This window comes from Rhagoletis zephyria, unplaced genomic scaffold, assembly GCF_001687245.7.
Source record: "Rhagoletis zephyria isolate East Lansing unplaced genomic scaffold, Rhagoletis_zephyria_1.1 Rzeph_scaffold_00003, whole genome shotgun sequence".
Classification (NCBI taxonomy): Eukaryota; Metazoa; Arthropoda; class Insecta; order Diptera; family Tephritidae; genus Rhagoletis; species Rhagoletis zephyria.
This window is the reverse complement of record NW_016157087.1, coordinates 1,078,892-1,098,158: the sequence shown is the minus strand read 5'-3', so window position 1 is coordinate 1,098,158 and position 19,267 is coordinate 1,078,892. Positions and strand designations below refer to the sequence as shown.

At 35.1% G+C, this 19,267-nt stretch overlaps 1 protein-coding gene across 2 annotated transcripts in view; it reads left to right on the top strand.

Moving 5' to 3' along the window:
- LOC108370294 (transcriptional regulator ATRX-like) overlaps positions 1–4,785 on the top strand; it is a 91,834-nt gene extending 87,049 nt beyond the window's left edge. The window contains exon 20 of one of the 2 annotated variants that reach the window (XM_017625641.1): positions 4,466–4,785. In XM_017625641.1, the coding sequence (XP_017481130.1) occupies positions 4,466–4,571 (106 nt within the window). In that variant the 3' untranslated portion in view covers positions 4,572–4,785. The remainder of the gene's footprint in view (positions 1–4,465) is intronic. The other variant, XM_017625713.1, reaches the window with a different exon arrangement.
- The last annotated feature ends 14,482 nt before the right edge of the window (positions 4,786–19,267 follow it).

Genomic DNA, 19,267 nt, shown 5'->3' with positions numbered 1-19,267 from the left:
AAGATGAAGATGAAGATGAAGATGAAGATGAAGATGAAGATGAAGATGAAGATGAAGATGAAGATGAAGATGAAGATGAAGATGAAGATGAAGATGAGGATAAGATGAAGATGAAGATGAAGACCAAGACGAAGAAGATGAAGATGAAGATAACCCCTTAACTTAACTTAACTCACCTCAACTCATCTCACGTCCACTTAAAAACTTACCACCACACCTAAATCCACCACACCTTAATTCACCACACCTCAATTTTCTCACCACACCTTACCTCCCCACACCTAAATTACACTTTAATTCACCACACCTCAACTCACCACACCTTAACCCCAAACACCTTAATCCCAACTCACCACACCTTAACCACCACACCTTAATTCACGGCCCCTTAATTCACCACACCTCAAAATTCACCACACCTCAACTCACCACAACTAAATTCACCACACCTAAATTCACACCTTTTAAGCCCACCACACCTGAATTCACTACACCGTAACTCCCACACCCAATTCCACCACACCGCAACTCACCACACCCAATTTCACCACATGAAGCGATGGAGACAAGGATAGAGAGGAAGAAAGTGATAGGGATAAAAAGGAAATACAACTGAAGAATGTGCGATGTTATATTGTGGTGTGCTATGCTACATGTTATGTTATTTAATCTTATGTTATGGTATGTTATGTTATGCTAAGTACTAAGCTAAACTCCCCTCCACTTAACCCATTCCAACTAATGTTATTTCAGCTCAACTCAACTCGCATAAACTATCCTTAATTTTATAACTTCCTCTAATCCAGAAATGTGAACAGGGGCCGTGGCGTCTGACATAAAGACTAAATGTGAAAACTGATGTATCTCTAAAACCAATTACGCTAGGGAACTGAAACTTGGCACGGATGCATAAATTGTAAATACCCTACTTACGGCGAAAAATGATAGGTATTGGAAAAGGGGGCGTGGCACTTCCAATACAAACTGAAATTCTCAATCGCTTATCTCTGGAACCGCTTATGCTAACGTTCTGCAATTTGACACAGCTACATATGTTATCAATTCCGTACTTATTGCGAGAGGTGGTGGATAATGGAACAGGGGGCGTGGCACCTCCCATTCAAACTGAAATTGTCAAGCGCTTATCTCTGGAACCGCTTTTGCTAACATCCTGAAAATTTAAACAGCTACATATGTTAACAATACCGTACTTACGGCGATAAGTGGTAGGTGGAAGGGGGGCGTGGAATCTCCCATACAAACCGAATTCCAAATATCGCTTATCTCTGGAACCGCTTTTGCTAACGTACTTATGGCGAAAAGTGGTTTGTATTGGAAAGGGGGATGTGGCACCTCCCATACAAAATGCAATTTCCATATCACTTATTATCTCTGGAACTACTTGTGATAAGGTTATGGATACACCTACATCTACAAACATTGAAAATGGCAAGAATCATTCAATTGGGAAGAATATTTTCCCAGATTTCAAAATCACATGGAATGGTTGTTATGTATTTTGTGAAAAGGTTTTTAGAAGAACTTTTCTTCCGATAGGGGGCTCAGGGATTGAGAGCTATCCTAAAGAATCCTATTTGTGGTCCCATTTGCTTCATCTTTTGAATACTTGGTACCCAAACGTGTGATGCAAAAATATTGATTTTTGGCCCAGTCCTGACAAACTCCGTGTGAACACCTTCGAGGTACTTTCTTAACTTCTACCGATTCTGATGAAGAGAAAGAGGAGTTTATGTAGATGTTGGAAATATAGTTTTAACCTTCCCAAAAGCTCTGAGACCAATATAATCGAAAAACGTATTTACAGTTTAAATCGAGCTCAATAAAAATTGTTGAATATAATTGTTATAAGGCCATAAAATAACAAAAACAAATAACTTAAGGATGAGCACATCTAAAAGTTAAACATTCTAATAATAGAAAATATTAACAAAAACCAACAACCACACTATCAAGTGAATTGCAGCGGAATAGCTGCTCTTGATTGTAGTTGGCTTAGCAAGTGAAATAGTGGGAAATAAGCAACAAGAATTAACAAGGCGAACTTAGCACAGTGCGTAGGCAACTGGCTGAGTCAGTGGGATCGTCGGTTCGAATCCTACTGAAAGAAGTCTGATGAGGAAATGTGGTGATTTCCGAAATAGCTATCACTTCTACCATTTTTTCAAATTATTGTTGCTTTTCCACAATAAATTTTCATTTAAAAAATGGCCTCGAGCTCATTATAAAATTGTTGAATATAATTGTTAAAAGGCCAAAAAATAACAAAAAACAAATAACTTAAGGACGAGCACACCTAAAAGTTAAGCATTCTAAAAATAGAATTATTAGCACAAACCAACAAAACCAACAACCACATGATCAAGTGAATTGCAGCGGAATAGCTGCGCTTGATTGTGTTGGCATAACAAAAATGAAAATAGTGGAAATAAGCAAACGATAATTTACAAGGCGTACTTAGCACGGTGCATAGGCAACTGGCTGAGTCAGTGGGATCGTCGGTTCGAATCCTACTGAAAGAAGTCTGATGAGGAAATGTGGTGATTTCCGAAATAGCTATCACTTCTACCATTTTTCAAATTATTGTTGCTTTTCCTCAATAAGTTTTCAAGGCCTCGAGCTCAATAAAAATTGTTGAATATAGTTTAAATAAATTTTAAAGCTTTACACTGCAAAGAAAACACTATTTCAAGTTTGAATGTAAAATTGTTTAATATATTCAATTACTGTTTTATGAATATATAACTTATAACTACATATTTGGTTTATATATATATTTTTTGAGTTATATCTGCGAACTTTCATCTGCTTCATCAGTCGCAACTCTTAGGTAACTATGATCATTTTTTCGTACAGACTATGCTTCATATAATATGGAATTTGACATCGTCGCAGGGTCGTGCAAAGTCTAGCTTAAGCAACATCTAAAAGTAGGAATCATTAAGTCTCACAAAAAAATTTAAGAAAAGTACATGACAGTACATTGTTTAGATTGTCCAAAAAGGTTCGACTTTGTTCATATTTTCTGACGAAAAACGCCTAATTTTGACACATTACTGTAGCTCATCATCACATACTAGTTGTTTTTATTTCATAAAAAAAACATCGTTTTCTATGTCCAATACATTCTTTTCGGCGTTTTATTTTATTTTTATTTATTTATTTTTTACAGTCTGTTAGAGTTATATTGCAACAAAGATATAACATTCTTATAATTAGATTTAGATTTAAAATGTAAATATTAAATATTAAATAAAAAATACAAAATGCTCTACGGAAATTTTTAAATAACATTATTTCTTTATCACTGCAATTATTTTATGTCAATATAAACGCATGCAATTTCCGGGAAGTTATGTAGACGGTTGGAAAGGCCGAGTTTCCAATCCGCGCTATTCTTTTTGGGTTACTCCATTTATTGATATCTCCTGGGTGGGCGAAAAGGCCGAGTTTCCGATCCACCCAGTCGCGCTTTCGTTACGGTTGGAAAGGCCTAGTTTCCAATCCACGCTATTGTTGATACATCACTATCTTGTAGGCTGCGTTCTACAATAGTCAAATAGCAGCCACTTGAAAAGAGTGATAGTATCACTGGTATTCCAGTGTGATAAACAACACACCACTTTTCAAAAATGTCCATTTGATTTGTGTAATTATTAGAAAACAAAGTTTGAAAACATCAAATTCGACATACAAAAAAACTGATAAAAAGAGCTTTAAAACACCAAAGGAAAATTTTTTCTGTGTAATTGGAAATTTCTTAACAAGGTGGAATCATCAAAGCATCAAAATTCCACTTCGATTTTTTCCGTCTAATGTCGTCATATAGCCCATTGTGCGACATATACTTTTTATACTTTATACATATATATTTTTTATGGGCCCCCCTTACATTTTTTGGAGTTTTTGGGGGTTGATTTTGCAAAATTCTATACCATTCCTATGAAAAAGTGTTTTTCCTCATATAAAACACATGGACAACTTCCTGGGCTTTGAGGCAGTTCTACATATCGTTTTTTTACAAAAAAATAGGGGTATTATTTTTTTCCATTCAGAAAAAAATTCTAGGGGGTGAGAGCTTAACATATTAAATTTTTTTCCCGCATGTCTTTTTGGACCACCCTATTGTGCAATGAACTGTATTGCCAGGTAGAATAAATAGAATGGAAGTTTATTTAACATCGTTGCTTTCGGTGGCAAAAAAAAATAAGTAAATTTATTAATTGAAAATTCTATATTAGGGAGCTAAGGAGCAAATGAATTTTTTAACTCTTTGCTCCAGCTCCGCTCCAGCTAAAATTTTTTTGCTCCTTGCTGCTTTGCTCCACTCCGCTCCGAAGCCCTGTTTGGAAGGATTAGGATTAATTTTTTTTTGGAATTTTCAAACACAACTCAAACAAACTCTCAACTAATATAACCTATTTAAATGTTTTTATGTATATTTCAGTGGTGGAGGAACGACTGTGACGAGAGTGCAAACGCAAGGAAAGAGGAAAAATTCAGATAATTTATCCAAAGATAACGGTTCGAGTGAACCGAAACGTGCGAAATAAACAAAATAAAAAATGTGCAACATTAATGAAAATAACGTATGTACATTTACATATACATTAGACTGCATCACTCCCCATACAAAAAAAAAGGGTACTGTTTTTCCGATGGACTTGTAAAATCTATTACATAATATATGAGCAAGACGTCCACCAAAATATTTCGGAAAAATATTAAGATTTAAGCGACCTGGACCGATTTGAAAATACCTCCAAAAATGGAGTTTTTTATGAATAAAAATAGTTTCTTAAAGATGTTTTTTGAAAAAATGCCCTCAAATGACAAAACGGATTAAGCTTAAAAAATTAACAAAAAAATATTGAAAAAAAAAAAATATGGAATCGTAATAGTGAGATTTTTGATGCTGTTTTTTAACTTTTTTCAAAGATTGGTATAAGAAAAACTTTAATAACTGAACCTTAACTCTTCCGATTCAGACTAGTGAGGTATCATTGGAAAGGCATTTTCTCACCCTTTTTATTTATTTGCCAATAAGCTCATTCAAAGCATGAAAGAGAAAGGTAGGATGAACGAACATCATTCAAAGTTGCATTAAGAAATGTTGGTATTAAAAAAAAAGAGACACAAATGACTTTTTTGGCGCATAAATCCCATTAGTCTAAATCAGAGTAGTTTTGGCCCAGTTATTTAAGTTTTTCGTAAATCAATCTTTGAAAAAAGTAAAAATCAGCATTAAAAATCTCATTATTACGATTCCGTTGAAAAGATTTTTGAATATTTTTATGCAGATTTTTTAGGCCTAATCTGTTTTGTCATCTGAGGGGACTTTTTTCAAAAAGTTCTTTAAGAAACTATTTTTATTAATAAAAAGAAACTCTATTTTTTTGAGGTATTTTCAAATCGGTCCAGCTCGCTTAAATCTTAATATTTTTCCGAAATATTTTGGTGGACGTCTTAAAATATAATAAATTTTGTAATCCCGGCGGAAAAACCGCAACTTTTTGGTGAGGCAGTCTAATATACATACATAGATTTATGGCCGCTTTCATAAATAATAAAATAGATTTGAAATGCCTTTAAAAATGTCATTTAAAAAGCACTGGTTACGTTTTGTCACGTGGCAAAGGAAAAAACGCGAGCCAGTTCTTCACTACAGAATAGAAGACGTGAGCTCGAGAAACATTATTATTTTCCACTTTAAATGCGATATTTCTGAAACTTGCATACATATGAGGCCATGAGCGCCAGAGTAGCCAAACTGACATTTCAAAAAAATTTTAGGTGCACCTAAAAATACATTACTAGAATCAAAACGGTAATAGCCCAAGGCACGCCTTTTAGTATTATTTTAGTAAAATATGTAGCATCACGTAGGTGCAATGAACTTTTTAGTAAAAGACCGCATTTATTTTTTATATATTACTAAAAAAAAGTTTTTTGTAGATAGGCTCCTCTGGCCCTCATGGCCTCATATGTATGTATGTATGCATATTAAATTTAATTTGTTTGATGAAAAATGTAAACTCAAATGCCAAACTGCGCATTGCAGAGAAAGATCTGTAGCATGTCGCGGATTTTTTTGCTGCGCGGGGATAAAATCATTGGAGCGCGCATTTTCTTTCAATACATGTGTTACAAAATCGTGACATTTTTCTTCGCCTCAAAAAACCACAAGTGTTTGCTTGCCCATAGAAGTATAACATTTATAAAGAATTTTAAATCTTTGAAATTATTTATGAATGTGGCATTTAGATTATAATTACTATTTAAGTATTTATTTACATAGTTAATAAATCGAATCTATGAATTTAAAAAAAATTTTAGTATTAATCATAGAAAACCTACTTACTAAGTTAATATTTCATACATGTTCAATCAATTAAATGAATGTAATTGATTTTTATTATATCCTTAAGTTTTATTATATTGGTGTTTAAGTGAATTCTGAAGTTATGCCTGTATGTAATAGTTAATTGGAAAGCAAGCAGCAATATGTATGTAATATGCCCAAAAATATGCATATAAATATGCATATGCTATAAATATGTATTCAAAAAATAATAACAATATACGAGTACGTAATTGTGGTTTGTGGGGGGGAGGATGGGAGTAGTTTAATTAAGAGCCAAAAATGGTCGCTTCTCTAAGTTTTAAAAAATTTTGACAACCATTGTTTTCAAGATTCCAGTAATATCACAATCCTCTGCGTCCGAAAATCAAGTTTTACATTCCTTGCAACCGAATTACATATTCACGTTCAATTCGGCTGTTAACTTCAAATCTGCAAACGTGCGCACACTTGTGCGATTTTTTCGCGTCGAATCTCGATGTACAATTCACTTAATTTTCCCCATTTTTCGTATATTTTTGTACTCGGCGTGTCCACATCGTATAAAATAGGATTCTTAGGAACGTTTTGTATTAGTTTTTGTTCATCACACATTTTTTCTTTGCATTAATTGCTATGACACTTGTCTTCCTCTTCTTTGGCGCCTGCAAAACGCCTGCAAGCCACGTTCGAACGCGACAAAAGAGAAAAATTCGTAACGACTGAATTAAAATATATGGGTAGGTAGTATTGTTGTAATTTTTGGCTCTGCGGATTCGCAAAGTCAGAATCGCGCTAAAGTGCGCTTCGCTTAATGGTGTGTCAAATTTTTCTCGCCGTAAACTAAACGAGAATTGAAAATCCGTGGGCACCGAATGCTACTTTTAAATTCCCGCTTTCGACCAAACCTTATTTGAAATTTCAGTTGTCATGTGTTAAAATGTGTCAAAGGAATTACCTTTACTGCCACATTTTAAATTTACATGATATTTTTTAATTAATATTAGTGATTTTTAAATTAATATTAGTGATATTCATCTAAACTGATAACTTTATCAAGCATAAATTCTTATAAACGGGGAACGGAATTTAAGGAAATTGCCTTTTTTTCTGCTAAAGAGATTGAGTAGATTCGATTAAGAATGTCTATGATCTAGCTTTCCCTGATTCCATATATACACATTTTATGTTGCCTTTCTTAAGATATTTGCCTTTTTCTGCCTATTATACCTTAAAAAAAAATGATTATAGCGAGGAAAAAGCCCTTATTCCTGGTAATATAAAAGTTTAAACGTTTCATATTTAAATTGGGCGCCACTTGTATCAACTCACGTCGTTCTGTTACAAAAAAATCAAGTTGATAATCAGCCATATTCTGCATTTCGACTCGAATCGAAATTTTCTCCGTTTGGCAGCTTTGGTATTCTGCGTTCCGTTTCGTTTCGTTCAATCTTCGAAATTTACGATTGTACCTATTCTACATTTCGATCGTAGCGCAGGGTTGTCAAAGAGGAAGTCCAGGCGTTTTTGTTTTCATTATCTATAAATAAGACTGTGAAATGCACTGAATACAATTTAATCTTTTTATATTACATACGTCCATAAGTGTGGAGTTACAAAAAAAGATGTTTTTATTATTGTACTCGTTTTTACTAACTTTTTAAAGAGAGGTGTGTATGTTGTCTCGAATACGATTTGCTATGGAAGGATAAGCTTTGTTCTTCCCCTCTTCTTGACGGCTTTCAAAATCGAATTCATTTGCGTTCGAGTTTTCCACTCTGTTCTAAATGCAATTGTTGTGGAGTGCTCAAACAACGTTTATAATTTCACTGGCTTTAAGCGGTGAGAATACAGTACAAGATGAATTCCTTATAATTCTTCACTCATCTGAAAGGAGTCAAACATGTCTCTAAATCTCCGCCTTTGAACTTTCGCATCAGCAATCTGGGACTCGTTCTCCTCTTCAAGCAATAGAATTATGTTTCCACTTTAATTAAGGACAAACGAAATTTTATTTTGAAATTAAAATGAGTCAGGTATATTTAGTTATTTTAAATATTTACAAAGTTTAACTTCATAAGCTGCTATAGTTTGGTGCAATTATTTCTTTTTTTTTGTTTCGATTTTACACATTCCTAGGCAACCAGCTGATTTCGAAGATGTTTTCGCTCTTCCTCCTATTCTTTCGATTCGAGCGTAACTCAGAATACCAAATCACGATTCTAGCGGAGCGGAATGCGGGAACGTAATCGAAATGCAGAATAGGGCTGACTGAATAAAATCGATGGATAAATAAAGAAGTAATAAACGGTGAAAATGCGCAATGATCTTTTTATAAAAAATGAGCAGGAAAGAATGTTACTCATACGCCATGTACACATGAAAATATCTCGAAAACTTATCCATAGAATAAAAAATTAACTCGATTTTCGGAATCAGCGAGCAATTATATATGGGAATTGGATATGTAGTGGCGTCTGTTGAACATTTTTCCTGTAAACCAGTGGTATTTTTCAGTTTTTGTATTTTTTAGTGCCTTCTTGCGTTTTTTGCTATTTCTACACCATTTCCAAGAGTACTTCAGAAACTGTAAAATGTTCTTCAGAAAGCATCAAATGTACTTCAGAAAGCGTAAAATGTACTTCAGAATAGTCAGTTCATTTTTTTCTTGAAAAAGATGCAATGCCTTTTCCTGCCTATTTCATTATCTTATTTTGCCTTTTCCATCCTATTTCGCTATTTTATTTTGTTTTTTTTTTTATAATTTTTTATGTCCTAAAAATCCATTCCCTGCTGATAAATTTAAGAGCTCTGTTAAATGGCCGTCCCATACTCTCTTTCCCTTTATACTTGCGACAGAGTTGCATTGGCTTCAGTTTATCAAGATTATTCACTGAAATCGTTGGAGAAATTTATCACAAATGTGTAAACGAGTTTCCCTACAAATTTTGGCAATTGATTTAAAAAGTTTACACAATTATAATTTAATACGGTTTACATATAATGCATTTATAAGGTTTGATGTTACTAGACTGCGAATTTTTATGCAGAAAACGAAACCTAAAAATTGTACCATTTAACTATAAGCAAAAAAAAAAAATTTGTATATATTTTATAGTTATGGGGTACACATTTTTAGGCTTCGTTTTCTGCATAAACATCCGAAGTGTACTTATTACGTTTCTTTATAGGAATTTTTGTCAATGTACCTACGGAGTACAGTCTAACAACATTCCTAGACGCTATTAGGGCCATTTTCACAGTCATTAGATAACTACTATGCTAAGGTTAAACCACCATTTCTCATTTCACAGTATCAGTTTGACTTATGGTTGACTGCAGTTAACTAATGTACGTCCATTAGTTAACGAATAGTTAAAACAGCTAGTAGTTAACTAACGACTGGGAAAATGGGCCTTAATGATTGCAATCAATCATTACATATACATGTTATTTCTAATTTTTCATGCATACATATCGCCAGGGAACGGATTTTTAGGACCTAAAAACCTATAAAAAAGACTAAATAAAATAACGAAATAGGCTGGAAAAGGCAAAATAAAATAAGGCACTAGAAATAGAATAGAAAAAGCAAAAGAAGACACTGACTGAAAAATAACACTGGTTTTCAGGAAATATGTTCAACGGACGCCACTACATATCCAATTCCTATTACTCGCTCATTCCGAAAATCGAGTTAATTTTTTATTTTATGGATAAGTTTTCGATATGTATTCAGGTGTACATGGCGTATGAGTAACGATTCTTTCCTGCTCATTTTTTATACAAAAAATCCTTGCGCGTTTTCATACGACCACTTTTTACTTCTTTATTTATCCATCGATTTTCTTCATTATCAACTAACTTTTTTGGAACAGAACAGGCATTAAAACAGCCTTAAATGCACTAAACGTGCGGCCGACATGAGTTGATGCAAGTGGCGCCCAATTGAAACGTTTGAAACTTGTATATTATCAGGGCTTTTTCCTCGCTATAATCACTTTTTTAAAAGTACAAAAGGCAAAAAGAGGCAAATATCATAAAAAATGCAACATCAAATGTGTATATATGGAATCAGGGAAAGCTAAACTGTTGACATTCTTAATCGAATATATCTCTTTAGCAGGAAAAAAGGAAATTTCCATAAAATCCGTTCCCTGCATAACGCACACATAGATCTAAAGTGAGTTAACTCAAAATTCAGAGAGGGAAATAAAACTACCCGGGGATCGTACAGATTGAACGCAATTAATGCAAAAACTCTTATAACTAATGTGACCAACTATTTCATAGCTCAAAGAAGTACAGGCTAGGTTGGGTTAAGTTAACGCTGCGAGCCGATTACGAAATTTCGAATGCGTCTGATTTCGATCCCTGAAAGCTCAGTGTTTGTTCAGAGTGCGAGCCAAAATGCTTCCATCTTAGCCTCGCGAAAGTGTGTAGATAGGAAGTGTGTGTGTAGTGTAGAAAGAAAGTGTGGAGATGATTCCCCTTCGTCTTTCTCTTGACAGCGGGTAAAAAAAATTTCAGTTGAAATTCCTTGTCTCTCCGCATGAATACCAATCGCACAATGGCCTGTCAGAACTCCCATCACTAGCCCTTGAGAGGTAACGTGTTTTAAAGCACCCTATAAAAGCATTTTCTGCAGCAGAGAAACGTCTTCTTTTCCTTTTTTATGTCACAAAAGGACCCGGTTTGCCTTAGCCCATTATCAGTTCGTGCTGCGACAATTCTATCTGCAATATCCGCAGGCGCCGTGTTCAACATATATATGTATGTTAAGCGCCAGTGTAGGTGTGGTTCCTAATGCTCCTCTAATTCCTATTTTACAAGTGTAGCTTTCTCTAGTGAGTTCCACCAGACAAGGGCTCCTTGAAACAATATAGGCTTAAATCTGGTTTCCTAGAGCTAATGAATTAATTCAGGCGAGAGACCTCACCCTTTAACTATAGCTCCCCTACAGCAGTACAAGGCAACCGACACCTTTTTTCCCTTTCCTCAATGTTAGGCTTCCAGTGCTCCTAATGACTCTGCACTCAGTACAGGCGCTCCCCCACTCCGCCGCGACAGTTCTGTCACGAAGTAAGCTGTAGATAAGTCTCATTACGTTGGTTTCAACCCCCTGATTATGAATATACTTGACTATTGCCTCTGAAGTGACATTGTTGAAGGCCCCCTCGACATCGAAGAACGCCCCAACTACATAATCTTTATGCGTTTACATAGCACTTTTGCTTCGCTTTGCTTCATAATTCCGCTTTGACAGATAAGTTCAATACATGATTTTATATGGGTCTTGCTAAATAAATGCGAGGAAAGCAAAGCAAAGCAAAATCATGGACAACTCTCAACTTTTTCGCGCTTTGCCAATCAGCTGTCTACATGTATCTTTTCTCGTGCGCTTGCATTTGCATTTAATTAGGTAAATATGAATTATTATTGCTATTATAAATGTATATTATCATACTGTTATCTATTTTATAGACATAAAATATGGAGGAAAAGGAGAACGCAGGAGCTGTCAAAGCGTTTATTGTAGCATACCTTCTACGCTTCACGCTTTCTTGTCAAAGTTCAAGCAAAGCGAGGAAAGTCTTATGTAAACGACCCTTTTCTTGCAATAAGCATATTGAGCTCTTGAAAGACAGTCACGAGGAATCGCGTTTCTTATGTACAGGTCTATCAGTCTCTCTGGCCTGTCGGTATGAACGCGACACTGACTACCCTCAAAGCCCGGTCCTCACGCAGTTCGCATAAATAGGATCCAAGCAATGTTTGCTTTTTTTATCATTATCGTTATTGGGATTCCAAGAAACTCTGGCTATAAAACAACTGCTAATATAAGAGATATACATATTTACATTAGGGCAGGTCGAAAATCAATTTTTTCTAAAATCCCTTGGTAATAGTGAAAATATATTGTATCATGAAGTCAACAACAAGCCTGCAAAATATTAGTCATTTATTTTATTTGTAAGAGCCCGCGCATCGACCGTCAAGTGACACACAGCACTCTAGTCGAATAAGACCAATTCTTGTTTAAAATTCTAGGTTTAGCAAAAAGGTTTGGTGCGTATTATTAGATAAACAGCCCTATTCTGCATTTCGGCTGGAATCGAAATGTTCTCTGTTTGGCTACTTTGGTATTCTGCGTTCCGTATCCTTTCGATCAATCTTCGACGGAGCACGTTTCGATTGTTATTTTCGTGGGTTTAAGTGCTAAAATTTTATTAAAAAAAAAATTAAGTAAAATATACTGTGCATGATTATAAAAGTCATCATAAATGAATTTTCTCGATTTCTGTGTTTTCGCGAGCGGTTATACGGGCAATACGAAAAAAATGCTCTAATAATGGCAACCAAAAGGGATATTGCGCGAGGTTTTCAAAGAGGAGGTCCAGGCGTTTTTGTTCTCATTATCTATAAATAAGACTGTGAAATGCACTGAATACAATTTATTCTTTTTATATAAAATTAATAGATAATATGTACATACATACATATATACATAAAATGTGAAGTTACATAAAAAAAGATGCTTCAATTATTGCATTCGTTTTTACTTACTTTTTAAAAAGAGGTGCGCATGTTGTCTCGAATTCGATTTGCAATGGAAGGATAAGCTTTGTTCTTCCCCTCCTCCTGACAGCTTTCAAAATGGAATTCATTTGCGTTCAAATCTTTCACTCTGTAGTAAATGCAAATGGTGTGGAGTGCTCAAACAACGTTTATACTTTCACTGGCTTTGAGCGATGAGTAATACAGTTCAAGATGAATTTCTTATGACTCTTCACTCATCTGAAAAAGATCAAACATGTCCCTAAATATCCGCCTTTCAACTTCCGCATCTGCAATCTGGGACTCGTTCTCCCTCTTCAAGCAATAACGCCGCGACTATGGATTTCATTCTTATAATTATGTTTCCACTTAAATTAAGAGCAATCGAAATTTTATTTTTAAATTACAGTGATGCTAGATATATGTAGTTATTTTTAAATATTTACAAACTTTAACTTCATAAGCTGCTATAGTTTGGTAGCAAATATTTCTTTGTTTTGTTTCGATTTCACACATTTCTAGGCAAACAGCTGATTTCGAAAGATGTTTTCTCTCTTCCTCTTCTTCTTCCGATTCGATCGTAACTCAGAATACCTAAGTCCGGTTCTTGCGGAGCGGAATGTGGGAACGTAATCGAAATGCAGAATAGGGCTGAATGAATCCTTTAACGCAAAAGATAAAGTCAAATAGCATTTCTCGCAGCCTTTTAGTTTATCTCAAACTTATCCTTTTTCAATAAAACTTTAATTGTTCTCTTGATAATTGCACTGGCCTATAGTCAAAAGATGTAAAGAACAGCATTAATATTGCTGGCGAGCATTTAGGTCACGGGTTCCAAATATTCTAATATTTTTTTAATACTAGCTAGTTGCCAATTTTTGCAAATTTAGGAACAATTTCGGGAGCTCTAATAGAAAAGCCATTATTTTCCATCACAGTGGAAAAATTTGTTTTATGCATATGAGTAAGGAAACACTGAACAGGCACAATTTCTAGAAACACTAATTAGTTTACTTATGTTTATGCATACAAAACCAAAATTGCAAATATAGGAATATTTGATCAAAAATTTTTTTTTTAATAATTATTTTATAATCTAAATGATTTTCATCATATTATCATGTATCAGTAATATTAAGCCTCGGCCTTCAATTTAGTTATTATTATTATTAATATTAACCATAGTTATATCGAAAAACTTAGGTGGATCCCCAGCTTTTTTCTACAAGAATTTATCTTCAGTTGTATAAATAACTTTTAAATAAAAGAACCGGATTACAGAAAAGTGAGCCAGGAAGTGACTTTTTTCGTTCAAGCTGAATGCAATATCGTCCAATTGGAGAGGATTTCCCAGGATATGTTAAAGACTTTTGCATTACAGTCACTTTTTCACATAATTGAATTAACTAAAATATTTTTATCTAAACACTTATTGCACGCCTCCTACCTTCATATAACGGCAAATTTAGAAACCGCGAAAATTTTCAAGACTTCATAAATGGACTTAAAATGGGCGTTTCTCACTCTAATTGTATTTTGTTAATTTATGTAAAAACTAATATGCTTGAAACTACTATTAACTTACCAAACGAATCCTAATCTTGGACAATACATGTTTGACTTCATTCATCACGTCCATGGTCCTTTTAATATTACCTTAACATCCAAAAACATAAAAACGTTTGAAATAAATCTCGTCTCACTTTTTTATATTTTTAACTTGGTTGCTGAAGTAGTGAAGAATTGAAAATTCATAAGGGAAAAATATCGCTTTTGTAAGTTTTATCTAAATATATATTAAAAACTTGTAGTCTTATTGAACAATGATATATGAACGTGAGATACTAAATTTAATAACCTTACCCGATGTAACCCGATGTACATTGGAGAGCCTCAGAATAATGCAAAGAAGAGAAAATACCATGAACAGAAAGGAAGATACAGGCAACATTACTAAAGTTACTGTCAATTTTTAAACTCTTTTCGTATTCTCCACACTCTTGTAACCGGTAAATTTTGTTACCATCTCATGAGCAGGTAACAAAATATTGCCCCGTGAAATATGCAACACCAGAATTTCCACAAAACTCCATAGCTGAATTGCTGAATAAATTAAAACATTACCAAGGTAAATAGAATTGCGGTTACAAGAAGTGGTGACAATTGTTGGTAACAAAATTAGCTTGTTACAAAATGTTCGGTTACAAGTAGTGTTCAATAATAAATAGTGTGAGTCAAATTGTTTGTCTATCAATCTGTAGTTTTTCTTGTCATTTGTAATTCCATATATGTATATGTTTTTATGTCTCCATTCATTATTTTTGGTTATAATGTGTTTTTGTATTTTATGGTTCGTGACAGATTTAATTAAACGGAATTGCCCCTGAAGAAGCTAAAAATGTTTTAGCGAGACGTTGGGCCAGAAAGTGAAATAATGTAGTTTTATTTGCACAAAACACTTAGATCAGACCAGCCTGGTAACACACAATTGAATTAATAACCTTTAATTTGATATATCGTCTTGTTATAACAATTAACGCATTCCATAGATATTACACTTTGAATCAATTTCGCGGGCTAAAGATAAGTTTTTAATTAACCTTTCGCGACCAATAAGAATTGGCTTAGAGATAAGACAACATAATATTACTATTACAATTCCGTCAAATGACTTTTATTTTCCCCCATACAAAATCGACCCAGCCTAATGTACATATCGCTAACTTAGAGTGAAAATATGTTTTTCATATTTTACAGGAGGAGAAAAACTTCCAAGACTGATTTTCTGTTTGGTATTATTTTGAATTTATAGGATTTTTTAGTCTTTCTTTGGACTTCGCAAATTTTCATTTCACAGCATAGAAACGAGCAAAAATAAAATAATTAAATCAGTCCTTTTGGAAACTATGTTTTTTGTTTATTTTCTTGCTTCCTTTATCAAAATGTGTGTTTTCATAAAAAAGGCGCGTGCTGTAGACAGAATCGGCGCACTAATTGTTGCTCGAATACACCCGTAGTTTTGAGAAATTTCAATAATTTTTACCATACAAATTTTGGATTTCCCTATTTACCAAAGATTATAAAAATGGCGGTGGATGCTTTAAGTCAGAGGTTCCAAAACTTTTTTCTCGTAGACCCCTTTCATAAATTTACTGGTTTCGGTGGACCCCCTGCTGATACATCTCTAAATATTCCCAAAACTCGTAAAAAAATTAAATGTGAAAATTAGATCAGACAATGTAAATTTGCATCGCAGGTGAATTCAAAAACTAAACTCAGAGTGGCCAAAATAAAAGTAAAATATTTTCTTGTGTTCTATTTATAAAAATAATATGATTACACACTTGTAGGTTTTAAAAAATAGAGCACGCAAATACATCAAAATACTCTCGCTCAGAAGAGTTATATTTTTTAAGAGCACTGCGAGCGCTAGCTGTATTTACATTATCTTCACCATAAACTCATCAAATGTTCGGCTCACTCATGACTTTGCACGTGGAGTATATGTAAAATAGTTTATTTGTGTTAATGGCATCATTTTTATTATTATCGCTCCGAGTTTTAAAATGAGGCGAAAAATATTTTTCACGTTTTTAAAACACAAAACTTAAACCATCAAAACGGCTAAGCTTTTACACCAAACTTTTCAGAAACTGACAATAGAGTTAAAAAAAAAATCGATGACAAATAACCAAGCAAGCAAGAAGCACATAAAGTGTTCCACCGTCTCATCTTCTTCAAGGCAAGATGGGCAAATGGACTTGTCATTTACGCCTATCACAATCAAGTGTTTTTGCCACGTAAAGTGACCAGTCAGCAGGCCAGCAAGTTGTCTGCAGCGTCGTCTGCTCAGTGAGAGCAAACAATTAGATAGACCTTGTGAGATTGAAGACAACATGAGTTTTGTCCACCTGCATCCCCTCGATGCCTCTCAGCCATTTCTGAGCGAAGTACTCACTCAGTTTCTGATGGTGGCTTCGATTGCCGAAGGTGGGAGTGCTAAAACCGGTTGCGGACCGAGGAATGCCTGGTCTGAACCAACCTGGCCAATTGATCGGATGTCTCATAACCAGGTACTCCAGAGTGACCTGGCACCCAGAGTAAAACAACCTCGTTATGTTCTTCATCATTAATTAAGACTTGCATTGCCGAACTAGTTTGGAAGTAGTTAAATAAGGGGCTGGTCAATGCCTTAAGTGCAGCTTGGTTGTCACTGCGGTCACGTAAACTCCTTCCCCTCCACTCATGTTCCACCACGTAGTCCATGGCTTTGAGTATTGCAACTACCTCAGCCTGGAAGACCGAAGCATATTCCCCTACAGAAAAGTGGATCTTATCTCCATTAACCTCGAAAAAGACCCCAGATCATGACCCAGAGTCAGTTTTGGAATCAAACCAACATTCAGTCTCAGGGAACTCAACATTATAGAATTTCTTCAACAAAGGTAATGGTACTATCCTGTAGCATTAAAAAGACACAAGTGCTTAAATATCTGCCGCCAGCAATTTTCGCGGCGCTCCACTCATTGTCATACCAGCGTCCGGTTCTTTTTAGTCTACAGGAGGCCTCTAAGGCTTCCCCACATATGAAAACACAAAGTACCGGTAAGTGCAGCAGTGCGTCAAGAGCACTATACACCACTCAAAAAAATTTAAGTTAAATAAAAAGGCAATCAAGCAATCATTTTGGTTCGTTACATCGAAACCAGATAAATTTTCGTCGACCCCCATTTACAACTCATGGACCCACATATTTTGTTCACGTCACCGTGGACCCCCGTCGAGTCTTCCGTGGACCCCTGGGGGTCCACGTGGACCACTTTGGGAATCACTGCTTTAAGTGGGCAAATACTTCAGAAAACAAATTGGTCTAGAACGCGTACTATAGCAAATTAAAAATCCTGCCACAAAACGGGTGATTTTCTGAAAAAAATCTAATTTCTTTAAATTCTATTCATCGCAAACACAATATGTTTTGAATTTTCACCACATATGGCATAACATTAGCCCTGAAATTCCTCATTTATCTGACATGCATTCAAAAAGAATCGAGTCATATTTGTCAAAACTATAACCAAAGAAATGGTGGAAACTGTACTTATTCATTGAAAATTTGTACTGAAATTATTTTTGGTTCCTATTAATTTTTAATGCTCTTTTGCGCGGTTGGTATTTTTAAGTCTGCGCAAAATTACAGCATGTATAGTATGGGCTTGTTCGAGTTGCAATCACAACCGCAGTGTTGCGCGAATTATTAAAGTATCACGTTCTGTGTGAATTTCTAGCAATGTATTATAAGTTGGGCAGTTGCAATAATGTTGCCATTTTTCATCAGTGCGGCAGTAATGCCGCTTTTATTACGTGCCTCGAACAGGCCCTATATGTCAACCACCGCTGTGGTGCAGTGGTGCGCGGTACAACTCCGCAGGGCCTGGTCAAGCCCTGGTCAAAGCAGCATCGCAAAAAAAAATATAGAAAGGTTTTTTCTTAACAACGGTCGCCCGTCGGAGTGCAATGGGGTATAGTCGTTGCGCTGGGTATGAAGTTACAGTTGCATGGCTATACTCAATCCCGACTCTTGCGTTCTCGTTCGCGCACTCTGGGCAACGTGAGCAACCCATGTGCGAGATGCGGTAACCAATCCGAGTGGAGCCTTGGGCCACGGCAGAAAGAGAGGGAGCTTCGGTGGGGCCACTCCGACTTATTCGGTTTAAGGGCTCACTGAAGTCTGCAGCGTCTGTTCACCAGTAGGTGCGGCTGCAAGCGGGTGTCTGCCAGGAGCAAGCGGCTCGCTATATAAACGTGTCTTTGGTTGCGAAACCACCCTCGCACAGTGCCGCGAAGGTGGACAAAAATACAAAAATCGACTGTCTTGAAACTTAGATGTTTTGATGTCAAGTTACAGGTAAATCTCCAACTAAGAGAAGTTCATAAGTTATTTTGTGATAAAAACAACTTTCAGCCTCACACACCCCCTCAAAGTACACCTATTTTCTACATACCATTTCATTTCGGCGATTCGCACATAAAAGTGGTCGCAGTTAAAAATTTGTTAAAAATACATTTTTATTCCTAGCAAGATCAACTTTTGCACTTTGATAAAGATATATGCGACAAACCAAAAAATGTATGGTTCATGGAAAAAAAATTTATACAAATATTTTTTTTTTATTAATAAATAAATATATGATTAAACATACCAAAATCCGAAAATTGGTAAACTTTGGAGACAAAAACAAAAAAACATCTTGAAAGTTCGTGAAATTTTTTTTTTGGTTATGGTAGTTTGGACCTTCTACTAACAGAAACAATCGAAATCTCTTCCAACTTTTTCCAATATTTGAAAATTTT